Here is a 23,255-nt window from a genome sequence, read left to right on the forward strand (position 1 = left end):
ATTTATTTATTTATTTATTTATTTATTTATTTATTTATTTATTATATTATTATATTATATTACATTATATTATGACACTGATATTAACATATGTGGCCTAAAAGAAAATACAGAATGTGTGGTTGGGGTGGGGTAACCTGTGTGCACAGTAAGGATGTAGGATGAACTCACTGCTTCCTGGCTCAGGTGCCTTCAGCACCTCGGACAGAGACCTCCTGCTGCTCTGCCCCACCCTGCACATGCACTGCTCAGGTTAACTCAGGTTACACTGGCCTACTGACAGTACCACAGCACACAGACCACTGTGCCTCACCATTCAGAAAAATAATAATAAATCATATAAACGCTTTTAAAGCTCTACAGAATGACCACCTGCTGCCCCAACCTCTTATTCTCACAACACAGCAAAAATTCCATCCCACAGAGTTGATTTCAACTCTTTTCTAGGGGTTATATAGCTGCATATATATTGCTAACCCCTTCAGACACTGCGCTCAACTGCATTGCAGTTGTCAGTGCATTGCCAACACTTTGTTACAATTTATAGTACAAAGTGTGGTAACATGCTCTTATAGCCTACAACACGTTGGCTAGGGAAGCAACCATTATATAAAAAAAAAAATGGAATACCCAATGGAAGGTAGCCCTGATGGGCAAGACTACACACTGATGGTAAGTTCGGATTAAGGGGGCATGCCTATTATGCAAATAATGAGTTTAATTGGGCTGAGTTTAATTACATCTCTGTGGAGCACCCCAGACTGTTTTGTTGCCTGATAACACAACTGATGGGCATATAAACAAATATGAAATCAAATGTTTCACTTCACTACTATCAGCTGCAACACCATGACCAAAACATATACTTTTTCACCAGTAGAGGGGAGTACAACCATACACATCAGTTGAATGCTCTGTAAATGCTCTTGTACCAACACAAAACCAATCACCCAAATAACAGTAATAATGCAGTAATAAACAGTCTGGGTGGTCCTTTTCATCTTTGGTCCAGAGTACACTGCATCAGTTTCTTACAAAAAAAAAAGATCTGGAATATTGATTTTTCTGACCACAATACACATTTTCACTATGAGATGATCCATCTGAGAGTCCTCCAAGCCCAGAGAAACAACAGCGCAACTGTACTTTTGATTTTTTGTAATTCTTCCAAATTTTCCATTTTAAAAAGAATATTAAGATTTGGTGTCATTTGCTTTACATGTTAAACTGCTCAGATAATAGCCATTGTTTCCAATGTATTGTTGTATATCACTTGATTACTTAAGGGATAATGCAATTCTATAACTATTTGTGAATTTTAAATTTAAACTTTATTAGATTGTTTCAATCTGTTAATAAAAGTGGCTGCAGCATTTTGATAGAGAAGGTAATATAATGTCTGTTCATCCACCTGTCCAGCTTACAAAAAATATATACATTTTTGGTTTATAATTATAGATTAAGAATATTTTATTAGTATCATTATTGTCATAATAATAATAATCGTATTACAAAAGCATTCAAATATCAGAATTTATGCCTCCTCTTACTTATTCACCTGAAGACCTCTTACAATTTCCTAATAGTAACCAAGTGAATAATAATGACCAAGTGAAAATCAGTCCCAGGTAAAATACAGAATGGCTCTATGAGTGAATGAATTCAGTCAGGTGGTCTCGATTATTGTCCTCACCTGATTTGGAGTCTCTACTCTGATTCGCAGGAAGCTGCAGACTGGCTTAAAGCATTAGACCTGTTACACTGCTGAAGGAAACCGTATCCAAGCCAGATTACCACCCCAACTTTGTTCTTTTTGTACTTGGCAAAATACGAGCCTCTATACTTACAGGATTCCCCAGAGTGGTGTAGCCTGAGAAAGGAGGGCAAAGGGATAAGGGCACTTGATCCAGCTTTCCTCCACTTTGTTCCAAGGAGCAAAGAGTTAGCTGCCACATGGCCGTGCATTCATTTATGCGTTTCACATTCACACTTTCATGGGAACCTGTTATAATCAATTCAATATGTGGGTCAATATCAATACATATTACAAATATAAATTAATTTAAACCTTAAATTAAGAATACTTTATGTACATTTTATACCATCGGTTTCTTTTTTCCATATCTGCTGTGTTGCCTGCTTAAGTTGATGGATTCTTTTAGGTGGTAAAAATAACACGCATTTTAACCCATATTTTCTTGTTTCTTTCTTAAATATGTTTTTTTTATATTATTATCTATTATTCCATTAACTATTTTCACAAAAAATGTATATGCTATATACATATCTAAAAAACTCTCTGTTAACCTTGCTATCTTGGAAAAACCCACCCTGCCCCATATTGTTTTTACATATATCTGAGGTAAAGCCTGAGCTATATTGGTAAAATATCAAGGTAATTTAAATATTGTAAAACAAAATAAAAAATACAAATTACAACTCAATCACATCACAAATACCCATTTTCACTAAAATGGTGCACCCTGTCCTGCAGTTTGCCATGACAGGGTAGATGCATGCATAACAAAAAACTTAAAGAAAATAAAATATATAAATAATGAAGTCTAATAAATATCTCAAATATATTTTAATTTATTTAATTAAATATGAGAAAAAACTAAACAAAACAAAATAATTAAGCACCTTAACAATAAGTATTATTATTAGTAATAGTTTGAATAGTTGTGATGAAGACCCCTGAATATATTTTAAGGTGAACTGCAGTAGAGGTGAATGCACTCACTCTCTGTTAAGGAACTGATTATTTGGGTTGATACTCATTACAAATTATTACTAGTTATTTCCTATAGCATGCTAATCTATAGTATGAAATAGAAATGTGAGCAGTATGCTGTTACTATTATTACTATTATAATAGCTACATTGAGCATATCTTGCTGTAAGACATTTGCAGAACATTTTGTATTCATTGCTGCTTTGGGCATTCACCAAGAAATGTAACCTATGACTTCTCACACTTCATTTTCTTTTAGCACAGATGTGAAAGATGGGCTGGTATGGGATCACTGCTACTGTACGTCCCCCTCTAATGAAAACAAAATCCTCACAAGAATGTCAGAAATTCTTCTTTGCTCTCCCAGACTCTGCAGAACAAACAGGTGAGATGCTTATTCAGTAATACTTATTCAGTTTAATACATTTGGACTAAATTAAAAACGTGAACAAATATTACCTAATGCAAGCAAAAACAGTGCGACCATTTCGTTTTGGAAAGATTTATTGCCTTAGTGAAAGCGGTGACAGTTTGATGTTTTATTGTGTACACAAGTCATCAGTTCATTCTCCTAGACTTTGGTCAATTTTCAATAACAAATACAAACCAGAAAAGTAGTCACTCAGATTATTGCTGTGGTCTTGCTTGTACAGTGTAAACTATGTGGTAAACAGGAATACTGGTAAAGCTGGTTTTCTCACTGGCCTACAGTTTGCAGAAACACAACTCAGTCTGCAGATCTTTCTTTCTATTATCGCAAAAGGCACTTTAAAGCTGTTTTTAATTGTTTGTTTGTTTAACTCTCACGGAAACAACAGAAAAACTCCACATTCTATATGGCATCCGGCTACAGTGCACTCCCCCTCAGTGCTCTATAACTGTCCTGTTCTTTACAGATTCACATGCGGTTCATTCCAGATCATCATGATGCTTAGTGGACTCATTAATTACCTGTAAATCAGACACAGAAATCAAACATTATTACTAACATATGGTGGGTATATTAGTATTGCCGTGAAAAGTAGAGCAGAAACATAAACATATTATTTTACTTACGTGCCCATCTCTTGTTTCTATAGTCTTAATCACCACCTTCTTTGTAAGGTTTTCGATCATTGGTCTGGAGTCTAGCATGGTTTCTGCGCAAAGAGGAAAGCACAGTCTTGAATGTGAATCTTTTAAAGGTGAAACCCAACCCTTAAAGAAGTGTCTACTTAAAATGAATGATTTCTGCAAACTCAGCAATGTTCTACTTGCCAGCCTCAGCTCTGCATTTATTTTTAAAAAATGCACGTCATCACTTTTATTATTTATTCAAGGCCTATAGTAGGCACTGCTGTTCAGTCTGGTTCTGTAAAAAACAATGTCTGATGCTTTATAGCAGTGAAAAAAGACATTCAAGTGGTTACTGTACCTCTCATATTAATAGAAGAGATGTTAGGCATGGGCGTGATGATCCTGAACACAAAACAAGATAGAAAGAGCTTTTTAGATTAGTGTGTAAAAAAACAGAAATGCACATTAGCATCAGAAAATTTAAGTTCTTTGGAAAGCATTGGGAAAAGGGAATGACTGCGTCTAAATTAAAATAGTGAGGCTGTGATAGATTTAGATTGTTTTCTAAATAAATTAAGGGATTTTTAGATAAGCTCTTATGGTTGGTCTGTGCGAACAGTGGCTTATTGCAAATTTAGACTTATTATTATTATATTATTATTATTATTATTAATTGACGACTGTATACACTGATATGCCATAGGTGATCAGATAGCAGTCATGAAGTGTTTTCTTAAGGGATTGCTGGAGAACACTGACACCTGTATATGTTCTGAGGTGTTATCTTGTGAGTGAGGCTGAACACTGGCCAGCATGCATATGGCATAGAGTCCATACAAGGCCTGGTAGTGGGTGCCAGATGAAAGGGGTGTTATATTTCCGAGCTTTCAGTACATTTTACATTCCATGATACACAGTGTCAGATGTATACCAAGAATCCATCAAAGAAGACATTCCCACCCATGTTGAAGTGCAGTGGGTGGTAATGATCAAGACCGGTGGAATCTGGCTACAACTGTCCATGCTAACAGACCACATTCAATGCAGTGTTCTTAAGCTTTCATACTAACTAGTACTGGTACTAGTTCCTGTCCCATGACTTTGGGCATGTCAGTACAACATCCTAGTTCCTAATAGAGAGTAACAGAGACAAGATACTTGATTGTTTGATCTTTACCTGCTCTCTTCTCCTTCCAGTAGTTTCCTATAGGTGGCGATCTCAATATCCAGGGCCATTTTGACATTGAGCAGGTCCTGGTACTCGCGCAGGTGCCGAGCCATCTCGTCCTTCATGTTACGGATATCGTCCTCCAGGCGGACAATGGTGTCCTGGTATCCAGATGACTCCATGCCAAAGCTGTCCTCCAGTTCTCTCATCTGGCGCTCCAGGGATTCGTTCTAACCAACAGATTGGAAACATTTAATTATTTTACCAGTAATAAACTTACAAAATGTATTCTATATGTTCTATATGACATATTAAGAAAATACTTACAGTGCCCTTAAGAGCATCCACCTCACAGGTCAGAGCGTGTACCTGGCGGCGGTACTCGTTTGCATCCTGCTTGGCCAGGCGGATAGCTTCACTGCTGCGGGCAGCAGCGTCTGACAAATCAGTAAACTAATGGGAGAAAAATGACATGGCTTGTTATTCTAAAATAACACAAACATGCCTTTTGAAATCAGGGATGATGGGAAATTTATATTTTTGTCAGAGATAGAAAACAAACAAAATAAGCTGAATACAGATTTTCATTATTTTTACAATTGCATAAATGCAAAACTTTTTAGACTTACTTTTAAAAGAAAATTACATTACAAAACTACAGTTTAGAAATATGTATTAAATGCAGACATATCAACAAAGTGCATTTGTCATAAATCAGTCATTTTTCTGTATATGAAATGATTCAGTCTTTGGCCTCTCTTTTCAAACATCGAAAGCACTTTTATTTGCCTTATTTTACAATAATTTCATATGCCAAATATTGGGTGCATCACCCCTACTTAAAAGGACACAACGGGTAATATATGAATAGGATGGCAAAACTTTATTTTTATAAGAGGTTAAAAGCCTGAATCACTATTATCTAGTCCTGCTTTGAACTGCTGAACTGTTTAATTAGCACTAAATGAATCTGCTAATGGGGTTTGTCTAATTAACATACGGGTCAAGCAGGTTCACAGGAAGGGGGAGTGGTAATCTATTCAACATGTCAATACTCTGATTGCAGACGCATTAATTATTTTTTTAAACGTCCAGTGATCTATTGTGCAGAGTGCTTTCAGTGATTGGCCATCTGTCCTCTTGATCCAGTGAAACCCATCATTACCATCTGCTGGGCTTTAACTCAGAGGGAGGCCATTTTAAGCACAGCACCTTTAGTTTCAGGAGGGACAGACTGTACTGCTGTTTAGGTAATTGCTACAGCCACTGAAATTGCTAACATTAACATAATAGCACACTGCACTGAGTCATTTTAACCCCTTATGATTAACCTAGTGACTTTTGTTACACCCCCAAGAGTATTATGTAGATGATTTGAGTTGTTTAATGTATTACAGTGGTGGTAAAAAGCCAGAAACCGTTGATTGGTCATAAAAGGTTTACGAGGTTAAAAAATCTGCAGTGGTGTCAGTGGGGTGAAGAGCCAACCAATGAACAAGTAATGTAAAAAAACGCACACATAGTTTAGGAAAACGGCCAATATTAAATCAATTCTATAAATAGACTTGCCTTGGATTTGTACCAATCCTCCGCCTCCTGGATGTTCTTGGTGGCCAGAGTCTCATACTGCGAGCGGACATCCCTCAGGGCAGCGGTCAGATCAGGCTTGGCCACGTCCATATCAATCTGCACGTGCTGGTCATGTATCTGCGCCTGGAGCTCAGCAATCTCCTGCAGAGGAACAGAGGAGAGGAAAGCCCAGGATTACACATGCTGTCTGTCTGGCTTCTGAAAGTTTAATGAGCAGAGTCTGCCTTAAAAAGGTCCACCAAACATAGTTAACATCATTTTTCTTGATCTGTACAGTATATTGATAGCCTTTCATTTGTTGTGTTGCTCCTAAACTGAAAAAAGACAAATAAAAAACAGTTGCAGGTCTTAGACCTTTGCATTAGGGCAGTTTACCACTGACAGTGGAATATTGTGATGTAGTGCAATATATAATTCAATATTTAAAAAAAAAATCACCACAGTTTTTACCCAATATAACCAGAAGTAAATGATCCAGCATGTCATGATATTACAAATGCAATGTGCGTATCCAGAATTGGAGTAAAATAAATAATGTTGGGCAAATATTGTTGGAAACTGAGAACAGTGGGTATTTTCCTTTGATTGGTTTAATAACCGACACATTTGCGATGTGACTACTCCACATGTACACACTGCAATGCTGATGCTGGAATGGTATATGTATCTGGTTTTAATATGCTATCCTGTATATTATGCACTGCCACTGACTCTGCATTGAACTGTTTTTGAAAGACCAGTCGAATAATGCAGGTTTTCCAAAGGAAACATGGCCTTCTTACCACCTTTATCCTCTTGACATAATTCCTTTACCTCCTCTGAGCGTTTAAGCTGCATGGTAATGCCATTTCCTGCCAATCTCCTGATCCTCTCAGGTCTCAGTGAGAGTTCCAGTCGCATGCTTGAACCTGTCATCATGTGCAGGACAGGAGTTGAGCAGAAAAGAGACATGTGGAATGGTGGTGTGGTGGTTACCAACCTCATCATGAAGCTTCTTGAGGAAAATGATCTCCTCCTGCAGAGACTCCAGCTTGCGCTCCAGGTCTAGACGAGCCAGGGAAGCATTATCGACATCCTGCAAGAACAGAATCTCAGAACCTCAGTTGGATATGGTATTATCAATGATTGCACTACATGTGAAGCAATGCTCACTGGTTTCTTCAAAGTAAAACGTTTCTAAATGGCTCTAAGCTCCTATGCCAGCTTACGTTGGTATAAAACATCTACAGTATGTTTATTGGTGGATTTGTTCTTCGCATGGATTGTTTGTTCTTCAAAAAACAATCCATTGAGACATTATTTAGGAAACAGAATCTAAAGAACTCTCTATAGCACCAACAAGAATCAGCTGAATTGAATACAGGTTTATACTACAAAGGCGACACAAATTAGATTAGTTTCTAGAACCCTCACCAAGGACAGCACTGAATAAGCTAAACAGCATCTGCTTGCTGTCCTCTGCCGGAAGGTCCCTCCTTCCTCTGTCTATCTGGACTGTCACAGGTGGCCTTGGCAGGCACAATTGAACACACATGTCCCCTTATTGTATTCTTCCGATGTCTCAAATCACCCGTTTCCTGTACTTAAGAGTAGAACCAACCACTTAGACAACAGCTTGCATTGTCATCTATGCACAGACCCCCTCTCCTCGTCAGCCCAGAAACAATGTCGGCGTGGAACCAGCTTTTCTGCCATAAATTCCCAGGACAAAGCAGCCCATTGACTTGTGTTTGTAACCCTGACACTGGACCACAGTGTTTCGTAATCCCTGACAGGCTGGGCAGTAGCTGTCCACCAGCCCTCACACTCAAGAAACAATGCTGAATGCACCCGGTACCACTGAGGGGTTTCAGAACATCATTAATTTGGGTTACGGAGCAGTTTTCACTGATATAACCAACTGCATGCATTTGAAGAAGGACATGCAGTAATATAGTAGTATCTGTTCTAAAACAATGGGTTCTTTAGGGGTTTGTTGAAAAAAAAGCTGCAAAAACACTAAAATGTGCAGCATAGTGGGCCCCAAGGGAAACACTGCTTTATAGAACTATGACCCTCCAACAAACTATATATCAACCATTCCCCCCTTTAAGGAGAAACCCGTTATTTTCTTTACTATTATATAATATAATTTTACAAAATGTATTTCTAACAAAAGTACACTTAATTTTTTATTTATGTACAATATGTACATATGGTTATTCATTGGAAAGGCTAACATGTTTACTTGGTTCATTGCATGGTAAAATCATGCCTTAATCATAGAAAACCTTTTGTAAGCACAAAAAAGGTAAAACTATTACAAGTCAAAAAGTTCTTGTGCTGTGGAGGTGGTGGACGGTTTAAGTTCGTTCATGGTGGAAACCTACCTGCCTGAAGCCATGGAGGTTATTTTCAGCATCTTCCCTTTGAATGATCTCTTCCTGAAGCCTGGAAGTGACACAGAAGCATTAGAGCAGTGCCACACCCACTCACACAGCACCCCTTACACAAGCTGCATTTAATCCATCACACCGTACATACACACACAAAAAAACATAAAGTAATAGAAATAGAGTTAAATATAGTGTAGATATACATGGATAGTCCTGCCATTGAAATCTAGCACTTTCCACTACTTTAATCTACTCATTTATTCTTATTTGCAGAACGGAAATAGCTTAAACTATTTTAGACTCTAAAATAAAATCTGATTAAAAATTGATCCCACAGTCATGAATCTTGCTGTATGCCCTAGCTCAGCATGTGGAGGCCAAAAGTGTACTGAAGCGAAATCAGCTGCACAGTCTATTTTTTTCCCCTGTTGCTTCCAACACTCTGATTCAACAAATCACCTGATTGACAGCTCATTATGTAGAGTTAAAGTAGGTGTCAAAATGTGCAAGACACTAAAATATACCATAAAAGCAGATAGTTTTTAAAAATTACGGTATATTGACTATTAATTTGATCTGTAAAAGTCTATAACAAGCATATAAATACTTTCTCATCCCCTCAAGCCTATATTTTGAAAAAAAAAAAACTATAGTTTGCAACCAAAAATGTTTTTTCTGAAAATAGCAAAATAAATCCCTTTTTGTGCTCTGAAAAACGAAAAATGAAAAGACTAAATAATTTATACTGAACAATGAAGAAATTTTTTTTTTAAACAGAACGAAAGGAAATTTAGAATATTTAATTTATGGGATAGTGGGAAAAAATGTAAAATGTATGGAAACTTCTGAAAAGTTTTGCTCAGTATTTGGCCTTAAGTTTTTGGCTAAACATTTTGATTTGGTGTTGGTTTTGGCTTATAAAAGAAATAAAGCTATTTTGGCAGTTTTTACTATGTAAACTATTCAAAACAGAGGTCTTTAACTGGTTCTTCAGTAAATACAGCGGTACTGTTTACAGTCATGATAACTCCTAACACCTATTTTGTACAGCATTATGGATGCTGCGTAAAAGAACTTTTAAAACGAGGTTTTTATACAGCATCACATATGGTATTCCTATTGATGTGAGTAAAATAAAGATTTTTGATGCAATATATCATTATATTTGTGTGCAGAAGTTATGTAATTGGGGAAATGCACTGATACTGAATTGGTGAATAAATGAATGAAACACATATTTTCCTTCTATTCCTGTTGATGTGTTTCTCAGTTTTAAGAAGTTGAGAGTGCCTACTTCTCTCTGAGGCGCTGGATGTCCTCCCCCAGGTTATCTCTCTCCACCTCCACCCTGGCCTTGTCCCCGATCAGCTGGTCGACCTGCAGGCGCAGCTCCCTCATCTCCTCCTCGTACAGATCTCCCACCCGGGAGGTGCCCTTTCCCCTCAGTAGCTCCAGCTCCGCGCTCAGGCTCTTGTTCTGCTGCTCCAGGAAGCGCACCTTCTCGATGTAGCTGGCGAAGCGGTCGTTCAGGTGCTGCATCTCGGCCTTCTCGTTGGTGCGGTTGGCCTTGAACTCGGTGTTGATGGCGTCGGACAGCGCGAAGTCCAGCGTGCCGGAGCCGAGCCGCGGAGAGGGCGCGCTGCGGAGCCTGCTGCTCCTGCTGACGGAGACGATGGCAGGCGCGGAGGAGGCGCTGTAGGTCATCCGGGTGGAGCGCACTGGGCTGGAGTAGCGCGCAATGGAGTAGCTGGAGCCAGCCGTTCCCGGGCGCTCCGCTCCGAACATCCTGGTGTAGGAGGAGGACTGGCGGGTGGTTCGGGAGGCCATGCTGGAGAAGATAGTCCTGATAGAGCCGCAGCGGCAGTCTGTGAGTCTGTGAAGCAGTGAAAACGCCCCGGTTACTGTAAACAGCCCGAGAGAGCGTTTCCCCAGCAGATCAAACCCCGCAGCCTGAGCCCGCTTTTATACCCACTCACTCCCCCACTCACCTCAGAGCACGCAGAGGGGCGGAGAGAGAGAGAGAGAGAGATGGAGAGAGAGAGAGATGGAGAGCTGGAGATGGAGGAGGGGTGCTTCTGCACTGCTGAAACAGTGCAAAAACAGTTCTTTTTTATGAGGTATCTTTAAAGGGGTCACCATCAAAATACCGTGCCATTTGGCCGTCAAAAAGAAAAAGAATAATTCAAAAACTAAGATGTTTAATTCACTGTTTTGATTTTATGCGAAATTTGGCAATTGATTAAAACAGTGGTTGCCCTAGAGTTGCAAAATGTTCTTCTCAAAAGTTAATTACTTAAATTTCTAGCGCTCCTAATGTGTTTAAGAGCATAAGCGATTTTATTCCCGTCCAAAAGGAACATGTATGTGTTTTTCTCACACATCCGCTGAGAAAATTACAGGCTGAATTACCTACTGATTTTCTCTAAAAGGTAAGGTCATTTTAGTTAATTTTAGTCCAGTCTGCACTAGTTTCATCACCTCTTGTTTAATATAGTAAAATAGCTATTTGTGCACTGCTACCCACCTTAATTACACTTTGGGCGCACATTTCCATGGAGATCTAGGTAAACACAACAGCAAGTGTAAATGGAGGAGCTACTGAACATGATGTCATGTGACCCAGAAAGCAAAAAAACTCACTGCCCCTCCTGTTTTTTCAATTGCAGTCTGGATGCAAGAGTTTTGTCACTGAGTAGAAGTGTGAAATCTTTTTCATAGATGTCCCCCTGAGAAACTAATCCTGTCCTTATAGGGCTAATGAGTGTGAAATTTGGCAATTCCTAACAACAGTGGTTGCCTCAGAGTTTAACACTTTTTAAATTGTTCATGCTCTCCTTGTTCTTTCGGTTAACAGCTGTGCTGAACTTGTCAAGAATTACTTGAATTTCTTGCTCTCTTAATGTGTTTGAGAGCATCAGTTGTAAAGTTGTGAAGAGGTAGAGTTGGTGAATACAATGAATAACCCTATTTGAGTAATATTCTAATCCATATTATGGCAATAACTAATATAACTAATAATAAAAAAAAATACTTTAAGAAATTAAGATAGGTCAGTCGGAAAGATTTAAAGAACTTCTATCTGAAAGGAAAGAAGGACAAAGAGTTAACTCTGTTGCACAAGGTAAGTTAGTCTGAATTACCTGTAGTAGTAGGAGTCTTGCCCAAAGACTATCACAGAATAGTCACACAGACCGGGAATTGAACCCCAGTCTCCCACATGATTGGTAGCTCATAAGCAGGTGGTGGTGTTATTCATTGTGCCACATAAACCACCAATAAATATGAAGAAAATATAAACATGAAAAAAATATAAAATATATTTAATGAAATCAATATTATTAATTGCTGAACATGCAGTAAGCATCTTCAAAATAAAACACTATTTAGGCTATAATGCCACTGAGGTGGCAAGGGATTTTTTTAAAGCTTAATATTGGTATTAAAATAATAATTAATTCATAATTTGGAATTTATTCATACATTATTTATAAATAAATTTTAAAACATGATAAAACTTTTAATTACTGTTATAAAACATATTCTAGCTTGTCTAACACATAAATACATTTAATGTCTTCAATTATAACATTTCCATCAATCATAAAAAGGGAGAAATAAATGAGAAGAGGTGTGTCTAAAGTGTACTGTATAATTAAAATATTTTGTGTAATTTTTTTTTTTTGTATGTTGAGTGGTATTGCATTAACATTAAGCTAACCATTAATATTTCAGAGAAATGTTGTATTTGTCCTGCTTATATGCGTTTTAAATAGAATAAAAACAGGTAAACAGCTGTGATATTTGGTGTGAACTGTGTGTTCTGATGGAGGCAGGAACCGACAGGGCGGAACCTTTATGCGGGAGCGCTGTTTCCAGAGGAAGCGGTGAAGTTCAGCATGCTTTAGCACAGTGAGGTGTAAACATGGAGCAGCTGCGTGTGTTGGAGCTGTACAGCGGCATTGGGGGGATGCATTATGCTCTTACAGGTACACTTTACTTATAGTTAATTTTCTAGAAAGCGTACTGCGTTCCCTAACTGCTTTTACGCTAAACTAACAGCTCACAAAGTACTTAACTAGTTATAACAGGTAGCTAGTTAGCCAAAAGCTTAGTATATTAACATGGCAGATAGCTGTCTATTTACTGATATTATAGCTAATATAGTTATTAGCCTGACATGTTAGTTAGCTAGTTAGCATTTGTGTGACTATGGCTTAACGTACATTCTGTTTTAAGGAATTATGGTTGGCAGACTAGTTAAGCCACCCATAACTAGTTAATCTTTATAACTACTTATGGCTGACAGTCTATCTATTACAAGTCTATCTGTTTTTGTCTCTCTCTCTCTCTCTCTCTCTCTCTCTCTCTCAGTTCAGTTCAGAGGTGCTTTATTGGCATGAATGTAATTACATACAAGTAAACAGATATCATAAAAAAATACTACTAATAATAACAAAAATAAAATAAATAAATAAATCTACAGATTGGAGAGAAAATAAACAGTACTTTTAAAAAGGTTGAGTTATTAATAAAGAAAAGAAGTAAAAGTAGTCATAAAAGCATGCTAAAATTAGATTAATATAAGTGAAAGAGGTAACTCTCTCTCTCTTTCTTTCTTTCTTTCTCTCTCTCCTTTCCATTCCTTTCCTTTCCTCCTCAGCAGGTGTCACTGTTTTTTTTTATTTGATTGACACGAAGAGTTGCCTTATTGTTAATACATTATTGCACTTAGTTATTTATTTATAGAAGTGTAAGGGCATATGTTGCCATTAACACCCCTTACTGTAACCTTAGCAATGGTGTCAAAAGTATTAACATGCATTGCACATGTAGAAGTGTAGATACTAGGGTTTAAAAATGTTGAAGTATCAACTCAAGCTTTTTACTCAACTAAAGTGTAAAAGTACTGGATTCAAAACTACTTAAAGTATAAAAGTAAAAGTATTGCAAGTAAAAATGCCAATAAGTACAAAAGCTTAGGCTGCACCACAGGACCCTGTACTGCACCCCTCCCTCCTTAAAACACATTTTTCTTAAAGCCAAAATGACCATAATGTTATATTAAAATGTTAATGTTGAAAAAGTAAAAAGTTTTCTGAAAAATAATTACTCCAGTAAAGTATAGATAACCAACAGTAAGGTTACAAAATATGTTTACTTTGTTAACTGACACCATTAATTATGCTAATGTTTTTAATTTAATGTTAATAACGTTCTTAATGTTCTTGTCTATACACATTTGGACTGTAATTATTGTATATGTTTAGAAACATCTTATTAATTTTAGTTTATGTTTAACATGTTTCTCACATGTTTGTTGTACGAGTTGATCATTTATTTATTTATTTATTTATTTTTTAGAGAGCTCAGTGCCTGCTGAAGTGGTGGCTGCAGTGGATGTAAACACGACAGCCAATGAAATCTATAAACACAACTTCCCAAACACATTACTCCTACCCAAGACCATTGAAGTGAGTAATAGATAACCAGCTAATCAACATGACTGCTGTTTTATAAATGATCAGTCTAGGCCATAGGTGTTTGCTGATTTTACAATAAATCTTGAATGATTGTGATTAGTGATTCTTTAAATGTTTGGTGGAATCAAATAATATAAAATCAGCACTAGAACACAGGGATATGTTTAATAGTAAAAAAAAGAGCATTTTCACACGAACAATGCAAAGGGAACTCAAGAGAGTGGGACTAAACAGCTGTGTAGCTTTAAGAAGTCCACTAATCGGTGAGGCTAACCAGCTAAACAGATTCAGTTTGCAGGAGAGCATGGGGCAATAGAAGAAGGTCATGTGCTCTGGTGAGGCTAGATTAACCCTGTTCCAGAGTGAGGGGTGCATCAGGGTAAGAAGAGAGGCAGTTGAAGTGATGCACACAATATGCCTAGTGCCCACCGTACTGTACAAGCCTATGGGGACAGTGCTATGATCAGGTCTAGGTTCAGCAACAGTATGTGTCCAAAATGAGGTCAGCTGATTACCTGAATATACTGAACCACCAGGTAATTCCATCAATGTATTTTTCTCACCTGATAGTATGGACATAGTCCAAGGTGACTATGAAAGAATTCATAGGGCTCAAATTTGTAAAAAAAAAAATGTCCAGGTTCAAATTTCCCATCATCAGTGCAAGATTTTGGGCAATTAATTAAGTGAATACAACTCTGAATACAAATGTTGTGAAGCCTGTGGTAATTATGCCACAGCAAATGTGTGCCATAATCAGAGCTAAAGGCTGTCCAACAAACAATAAATGTGTATATATAAAAAACAGAAATACACCAAGCTGCTGGGGTATTTCAGTGATACTAATAGAATTGATCTGAGTTTGAATTTAATGTGTAAAGTTAGGAAAAGTCATGGTTAGTAAATGCTGTGCAAAAAAACACGTACACTGTATTAACTGTGCTCTCAGATCCTTTGTATTTAAACCTTTAAATGGACTTTGGACGGCTGCATTTTCTAGCGCTGCTCTGCTGCTCTTGCTGTCCCCACTAGGGGCAAACAACAGTCACTGTGTGTCGCTGGTGTATACTAAGGATCAAAGTCTCAGTACCTGCTCTATAAAAGAGATTTAAATGTAGTATCTGAAGAAATTAAAAAAGATATATAAAGAGAGTAAACACAAACTAATCCAATATTTAAAGAGTTGCTTTAAAGGGGATCTTTTCTCATACAACAGCAGTGCTGTTCAACATTAAGTACTGTACACAAACCTTTATACCTACATGCCTAAAATGATGTCTTCATGATCCTCGCCTCACTGTCAATGAAAGTGTTTTCTTGCTAATATTGGTAACCAGTTAGATTTAATTTCAGTGAGATAAATTAGCAAAACTTTTCACATCTGTTGAATTATGCTTCCCCTTTGGAAACTGTGTAAAGAAAGAGCTTGCAGCATCTACCTTATTCAACCTTCTAACCTGCAGGCTTATTAATCAGTTAATACTCTAAAAACTAATAAGCCCTATGTATTTTTTTGACTATTTAGTAAATACAAAGCATAATTTTACATAGGTTATCTGAATACTATGAAGGTTATTGGGACTCAGATTGAGTGAAATGTGTTCCTCGTACTTAGCAGTTTAAATGGGTAATTCAGATCAAGCCACACGTCATCCCATGACTAGTGATTAGAGGAATATTTTATGTGAAAGAGTAACTCGCTGGATTTAGTGTTGGGTAAAGGTTGAGTGCACCGTCAGCATGGGTAATGATGCACTAGCTTCCGTCCTCATTCTCTGAGTGTGTTTCAGTAAGGCCTTGCTGATCAGGAAAATCGCAATAAACTGTGGCCCTGCACATGCACACACGTTTTTTTACTTTATTAGTAGGAAAACGTTAGTCGTATTAGAAAAGTAGAAATTCAATAATGTGTTAAACTTAATTGCAAAATAATGTTGTGTTTGGCAAACCGTGGCTTGTAAGCCTCTAATGGTAACTACTTTTGTTTGTATGATATGTTGTCTAAACAATACTATTGCAATTTTAAGACCAGTTAATGCCAATGATACAATGATAATAAAGCAGCATAATAATGCAGTTACACACTTGTAAAAAGCAGTGAGATTAGAAATTATTAAGGTTATTAAAGGGATGTGAATACAGTTTTCAGGAATTAATGGTCTCACCCACAAGTGTAATGAAAATACTGTTTAAACAAAGTTGACATACCTGTCATTTACGTTAATGGGCAAAACCATAATAATGATATTATGTAATAGTAATATTGAGATTAGCAAAATAATTTAAGTCAAATCTATTTATTTTATAACAAGTCCGTTATGTAATTAAAGTCCAAAGGCTAATTGCATGTAGTCATCTATACATTTCTGTACAATGTATGTATGTAAGTATAATCCGTCTCTATCTATTTGTTTAATTATTATTCATGCAATTGTTATTTTTCCCACAGGGAATGACATTAAATGATTTCAATAAACTTGATTTTGATATGATATTGATGAGTCCTCCTTGCCAGCCGTTTACAAGGTAATTAGATGTTTTTTAGCTTTCCATTTTTCACTAAAGCCATCAGAACTAAAGAATAGAGTATTGTTTGTTTGTCTGTTTGTTTGCCTGTGTAAGTATTTGCTTGCTTGTTTGTTTCCTGCAGGATTGGATTACAGGGCGATGTGTCTGACCCCAGAACAAAAAGCTTTCTCTACATTTTAGAACTTCTGCCAAGGTCTGACAGATCAGCTCATGCTCTCTCCACATAGTTTCCTAAAATTATTGAAACAGAAAAAACAGTTCTGAATACATTCTGTTTAAGGAATTAATGATTTAATACATCAGAAGTTTAGCTTTTATTTTCTGATATGAATATTATTTTACCGAGAGGCCACACAATTGTTGGTGAGCAATAATTGAAGCAAAAAATCAAGAGGATTAAACAACCCATAACATTTGATATTAAATATCCAATGACTTGCTGACCTCACTTGGCTTTTTAAACTATTTTGGAAACATGTAAATTTGCACTTATCAGCCTACAAAACACATCCCTATATTTTCTTTCCTTTGGCTGTGTTTACATTAAAGCTTTTTTATTATTCATAAATTAAAATAGATTTCTTTTTTTCTTATACACAAACCTCTGCTCTTTGTGTTGGTTTATCCTTTTTAAGAAAATGCAGCCCCACTGGAGGACCCCAGGGCTCAAATCAGTAGCAGACAGAACTATTAAATGTTTAACCATCCATCTGGACAACAACAGAAATCCCTGTCACTCTTCTAGTATTTTTGTTCATGAAAAATGTTAAGGTTTAAGCAAAAGATTCTTGCATAAATTTAGAATCAAATATCAGAACATAAAAGCTAACATTCTGATCTGTCCTTTCTTATTTATTTTATTAACCCTTGTGTGGTGTTCATATTTTTGTTACTCGTTTACTTTGTATTTAATTCAGCAAAATTAAGCAAATTGCAAGCAATATAAACAGCTTACATGGTTAATATTTGCCCTTTACCTTTATTATGTTACATTTCATTTTTTTATTAGTTTTTTAATAAAATGTAAAAGAAAATGAATTAAACTCAAGATATGAGTAGAAAATTTGTTTAGTTTCAAATTTACAAATGAAGCAATGTTTATTAGCCCTTGGCCAAACAGACTGTATGTAATATAAATGTGTAGGGGGGGGGGGTGGATATATGTTTTTCACAAAAAATGAGCCAATGCCAATGAGTTTGAGTTAGAAAAAATATTTTTTTTAGTATCATTTGATGAAAAATGAAAACGGGTCCCACAGACCCGAACACCACACAAGTGTTAAACTGTCTACATTCGGTCTATTGCAGCATGAATGGATATTTTAGCTACACTTCCTTCAAGCATACCTTTTTGGTTTACATAAAAATGTATTCCTAAACACTTCTTAACCTTTACATTTCTCTGGCATGGTGTTTTTAGACCTAAGATTTAGTTCTTAAATCTGTTGAATAAAACAACCTCTGCCTCTGCTGTCCCTGTAGGTTGAACAAACTGCCACGCTTCATTCTGCTGGAGAATGTAAAAGGGTTTGAGACTTCTTCTGCAAGGTAATATGGGAAACAGGACAATTCCTCTAAGAAGTTTCACAGGTTACTGTGGTTACATGGCTGCCTGTCAGTTAGCTCCTGGGCACCTGGCAGGTTCACTGTGTACACAGACATTCCTGTGCTTTATAAGCTGAAATACTCTAATAGTACTGGTGGTCCAGTTTTCTGCATGTTTAATGATATTGATTAAGATATGTGATTGATTGAGAAAGAGTATGGATTGGAACTAAATCCAAAGTAAATTGTAGTAGATTTTGTTGTAGATTTGCAGTGTGATCTGATCTTATTTTCTATCTTTTTCCAGAGATGCTTTGATAAAGACACTGAAGGAATGTGAATACAGTTTTCAGGAGTTAATGGTCTCACCCACAAGTGTAAGCTTTTTCCATTCATGCTTCATCTAAATTGTTTATGCTCTGGGTACAGTGCTAACTAATGTTTTTAAAATCTTAAATGTTCAATTGCAGATAATAATTTAAAATGATTAGTCCCTTATAAAATATGTATTTTTAAATTGTTTTATTACTAGGGAGAGATCTGTGCTGCAATCTCCTTGGATACTTTGATGGCATTGCTGGTTAAAATTACACCAGTTTAAAATAAAAGCAAATAAACAACAATGACTTTTCATGTTAATATTTTTTTTCACAGCTAGGAATACCAAATTCAAGATTGCGTTATTTCCTTATTGCCAAGGCATCCACAGGTTCATTATCATTTCAGACAACATCAGAGGTAAATGTTTATTACTGTTATATTTTACTCTAAACATTGAATAGCTTTTAATATTTGTAATTTTTTTTTTTACCATCAAACAAACAATAGATTAGTAATTTACCCAAATATACTTTTTCAGTTTTCTCAGATACTGTCAATTGCCCAAAACTCTTTTGAGATCTACTGTTGACTTTTTTTTTATTTTTACTGTTTTAAATCACAAAGTTGAAGTGGACAGCTATTTTCAGAAAAAAAAATAGAACATTCAAAAAGCAAAACAAATTGTACCAAATTGTCGGTTTGAATCAGTCTGAATCTCATTGTCACATTATCATATTCATAATATTCATGAAAGTTGGTTCCTAATAACACTTGGAAAGTTTTAATTTGGGATTTTTTTTTTATTATTTGGGACTTAGAAAGTGTGTCATGTCTTCTGGAGGATCTCCGATACATGCACTCAATACTAAATACAACACATAACAGCTGCCAGAAGCTTTTTTCCAGCCTGAGACAACATCTGGTTGGGAAAACTCAAAAATATGTACATGGATTTGGTCCAGATCCAGACCAAATTTTATACCTATAAATAAAAGGGTTAAAGTCACTCGGTCCAGATTTTCTGTAGCAAAAGCCCTGTTCAGATGGGCTTAAATGTACATGAAGTAATTTCTGGGGTAATTACTTACTTTCTTTTTTGGCTTTCCTGTTATTTTAGCTTTGTCCAGAATAGCCATCTCTGTGTTTTCTTCCCTGTCTTCAGTGAGAAAATTACTGCTATTCTTCAGTTAGATCAGTGGTGAGCTCATCATTTTAGTTTTATCTTGATTTTCCAGACAGAGTTTCACTTTACAGTAGAAAAAAAGATTTTGGGTGCTGCTTTACACTTTAGATTACTCTGTTTTCTGGTACATACTCTAATTGTTGGTCATTTTTATTTCTCCCCAAGCTATAAAAGAGCTATCATCTATTTAACAATTAGTTGGAAACACTAAAGTTGTGGATGACTTTGTTTCTGTCCGTATGCATAAGTAATGTTCGGATAATCCAATCCAAACATGGCTTTATTTTTAGCTACTTTATCTCCAGTGAAAAACAAAACAATTTATTATTTTTATGTTTCCTATTATTCTCTGTACTACTTCTCACAGATTCTAGAGGGTTTTCCAAAAACATCTTCCAGTGATGCCACAGGCACTCCCACAATTTCAAATACTCACTCTGCTTCCCTGAGTAGTAACATGAGTGATAACAAGGATATCATCTATAAGCTAGAAACAGCTCAGGACCTAGAGAGGAAGAGAAGTCAAAACAGTGAGGAGAGCATCAGGAGACTACAGGACTTCCTGGAGGAGGAAGGACAAGAAACAGACATGGACCACTATCTGCTGCCCCCCAAAACCCTGCTTAGATACGCCATGCTCATGGACATTGTCAGCCCAACCTGCAGGAGATCAGTCTGCTTCACCAAAGGGTGAGTCATTTAAATTGTTTAAACATATAGGGGTTGTACAGTGAAACTGAAACACCTGGTTTTAGAACACAATAATTTACTGTCCCATCGGACAGTTCTGGTGGAAACAGGAGAGTTGAGGTGCACATTGAATTCTGACGTGATTTGATCAGCCGTGGTTTTATGTTTTTTTAATACAATCCGGGTTAGCACCCGAACATCCCTTTCAGACAGCTTCCTCTTGCGTCCACAGTTAATCCTGTTGGATGTGGTTTGTCCTTCTTGGTGGTATGCTGACATTACCCTGGATACCGTGGCTCTTGATACATCACAAAGACTTGCTGTGTTGGTCACAGAAGTGCCAGCAAGACGTGCACCAACAATTTGTCCTTTTTTGAACCCATAATGTTGTGTGCATTGCAATATTTTGAGCAGAACTGTGCTCTTACCCTGCTAATTGAACCTTCACACTCTGCTCTTACTGGTGCAATGTGCAATTAATAAAGATTGGCCACCAGGCTGCTCCAATTTTGCCATGAAACCTCCCACACTAAAATGACAGGTGTTTCAGTTTATTGTCCAACCCCTGTAGTGGTTATGTACTGGCCTGTGTCTTTGTTAATAAATAATGTGTAATTATATTTAAATAACGATTTTGGATTTAGATATGGACATTATGTGGAGGGAACTGGCTCTGTTCTGCAGTCCTGCTCAGACGTTGAACTGGAGAGTGTATTTAAGTCACTGGAAGGTCTGTCTGAAGAGGAGAAACTGAAGCAGCTCTCCCGACTAAAGCTCAGATACTTCACACCCAGAGAGATAGCCAACCTGATGGGGTTCCCCCCACATTTCAGTAAGCACCATATCTTACTTATTGAAAAAAGAACAGTATAGCAACATCCGAGAAACCCCCTAGCAACACCACAGCAACCAGTACATTTCCCCATCAACAGTAACCCCCTAACAATCACCTAGCATTACCATAGTAACCATCTCGGGTACCATAGCATAGCAAACAACTACTTACTACTTAGCAAATAAAAATTATATTTACATAATATCAACATTACCCCAGTAACAACCTAGCAGCACTTAAGTAACCAACAGCTATACAATAGGATAACCTCAGCACCCACCTAGCAACATTTTAGCAACACTATAGCAACCAGCTTTCAACCACTTTATCACATTAAAAAAAGGGAACCATTGCTATGGCACAGCTACATTTTAGCATACCACAACACATAATGATGGTAACCACCTAGCAACCACCTACCCCCTATTAACCTCATTAGAGCAACCACCTAGGATACTAGAGTAATCACTGAGCAATACCATAGCAACCATTTCAGGTACCACAGAAACCACTTGGGAAAACCATAGTATACAACTACTTACCACTTGTCAAGTATCAAATTATATTTACATTATATCGACATTATCACAGTAACCACCTAGCAACACTTAAGCAACCAACAGCTATACAATAGCATAACCTCAGCATCCACCTAGCAATAACTTAGCAACACCATAGCAACCAGTTGTCAAACACTTTCATATTAAACAGTAGCAACCAGCAGCTATGGTACAGCAACCCTTTAGCATCCAACACATAAGAATAGTAACCACCTAGCAACCACTTGCCACCTATTAACCTCATCACAGCAACCACCTAGAATACTAGAGTAACCACCTAGCAACACCATTGCAACTAACTATCAACCACTTTCCTATTCTTTTCAATTTAAAAGCTACAGTATACGGTATAATACCATGGTAGCAAACATATTACGTATACAGTATCCATTTCGCAACACCCTAGCAGCCATTAGCTATATGATAGCAACACCATAGCAACCACTCACACTTGGCAAAACAATATCAATCACTTGGGATATCATACACAACTTTAGCTCTGAAATCCCTCTGTTTCCTCACCTTGGGTTTAAATGCTAACAGAGCATGTAATTACAAGTAAATAACCACCTTAAAAGTACTTCCTGAAAGTTCAACAAATATTCACAGTCTGGCCCACATGAAGGGTTCTGAAGTGTCAGTTATGATGTAGTGTCCAGAAAGGTTGGAGACATTAATTAGTAACCATACTTTTCATACTGCTTTGTTTTTCTTTCAGCTTTTCCACCAAATATCTCCATAAAGCAGCAGTACCGGGTCCTGGGAAACAGTCTAAATGTTCATGTAGTGGCCAAACTCATCAGTCTTCTGGTGTCGTGACATGCTTTTTGTGCTCTGCCACAGTTAATGAGGTGAGGCGGGAAAGACCACAACTGGGATTATCTGAAGCTAATCCTGAGAGACATTTTGTTTTGTTTGTTTTATATTATGTGAATTAAAATTGTACATTTTCAAACAAAATAATGTTGTTTGTTCTATATTGTGTTTTACTGTTGTTTTTGTAAAATACCAAATGTTCATTTTTTAAGTATTTCTAATAAAAACTATTATAAATTGTCAGTAGTTCGAAATACACTTTTTAAAAAGGAACTAAAGCACTTGAAGAACAAATATTATACTTTAGACTTTTAGTGTTGTGCCTTTTTGAGTGGGGTTGGACCAAACCTGTTGCAAATGCAGTTTAGGGCTA

The 23,255-nt window shown here is 36.8% G+C and overlaps 2 protein-coding genes across 3 annotated transcripts; one reads left to right on the forward strand and one right to left on the reverse strand.

Annotated features, from left to right (window-relative positions):
- Positions 1-3,220: 3,220 nt before the first annotated feature.
- vim (vimentin) lies at positions 3,221-10,885 on the reverse strand. The gene is made up of 9 exons (XM_007250367.4): positions 10,218-10,885; positions 8,918-8,978; positions 7,528-7,623; positions 6,528-6,689; positions 5,286-5,411; positions 4,968-5,188; positions 4,149-4,192; positions 3,791-3,873; positions 3,221-3,685 (listed from the first exon to the last, which is right to left on the reverse strand). Exons 1-9 carry the CDS (start codon positions 10,748-10,750, stop codon positions 3,644-3,646), a joined length of 1,368 nt encoding a protein of 455 aa, XP_007250429.3. The 5' UTR covers positions 10,751-10,885; the 3' UTR covers positions 3,221-3,643.
- Positions 10,886-12,577: 1,692 nt separating this feature from the next.
- On the forward strand, positions 12,578-23,125 carry trdmt1 (tRNA aspartic acid methyltransferase 1). 2 transcript variants are annotated; one of them, XM_022673629.2, is made up of 10 exons: positions 12,626-12,909; positions 14,285-14,394; positions 16,853-16,929; positions 17,054-17,125; positions 18,415-18,480; positions 18,785-18,854; positions 19,132-19,215; positions 20,349-20,671; positions 21,316-21,503; positions 22,785-23,029. In XM_022673629.2, exons 1-10 carry the CDS (start codon positions 12,846-12,848, stop codon positions 22,883-22,885), a joined length of 1,155 nt encoding a protein of 384 aa, XP_022529350.1. In that variant the 5' UTR covers positions 12,626-12,845; the 3' UTR covers positions 22,886-23,029. The 2 variants fall into 2 exon arrangements, with proteins under 2 accessions (XP_049336901.1, XP_022529350.1); XM_049480944.1 differs by lacking the exon at positions 21,316-21,503 and having other exon boundaries at positions 12,578-12,909; positions 22,785-23,125.
- The last annotated feature ends 130 nt before the right edge of the window (positions 23,126-23,255 follow it).

Source organism: Astyanax mexicanus, chromosome 6 (genome assembly GCF_023375975.1).
Source record: "Astyanax mexicanus isolate ESR-SI-001 chromosome 6, AstMex3_surface, whole genome shotgun sequence".
NCBI lineage: Eukaryota > Metazoa > Chordata > Actinopteri > Characiformes > Acestrorhamphidae > Astyanax > Astyanax mexicanus.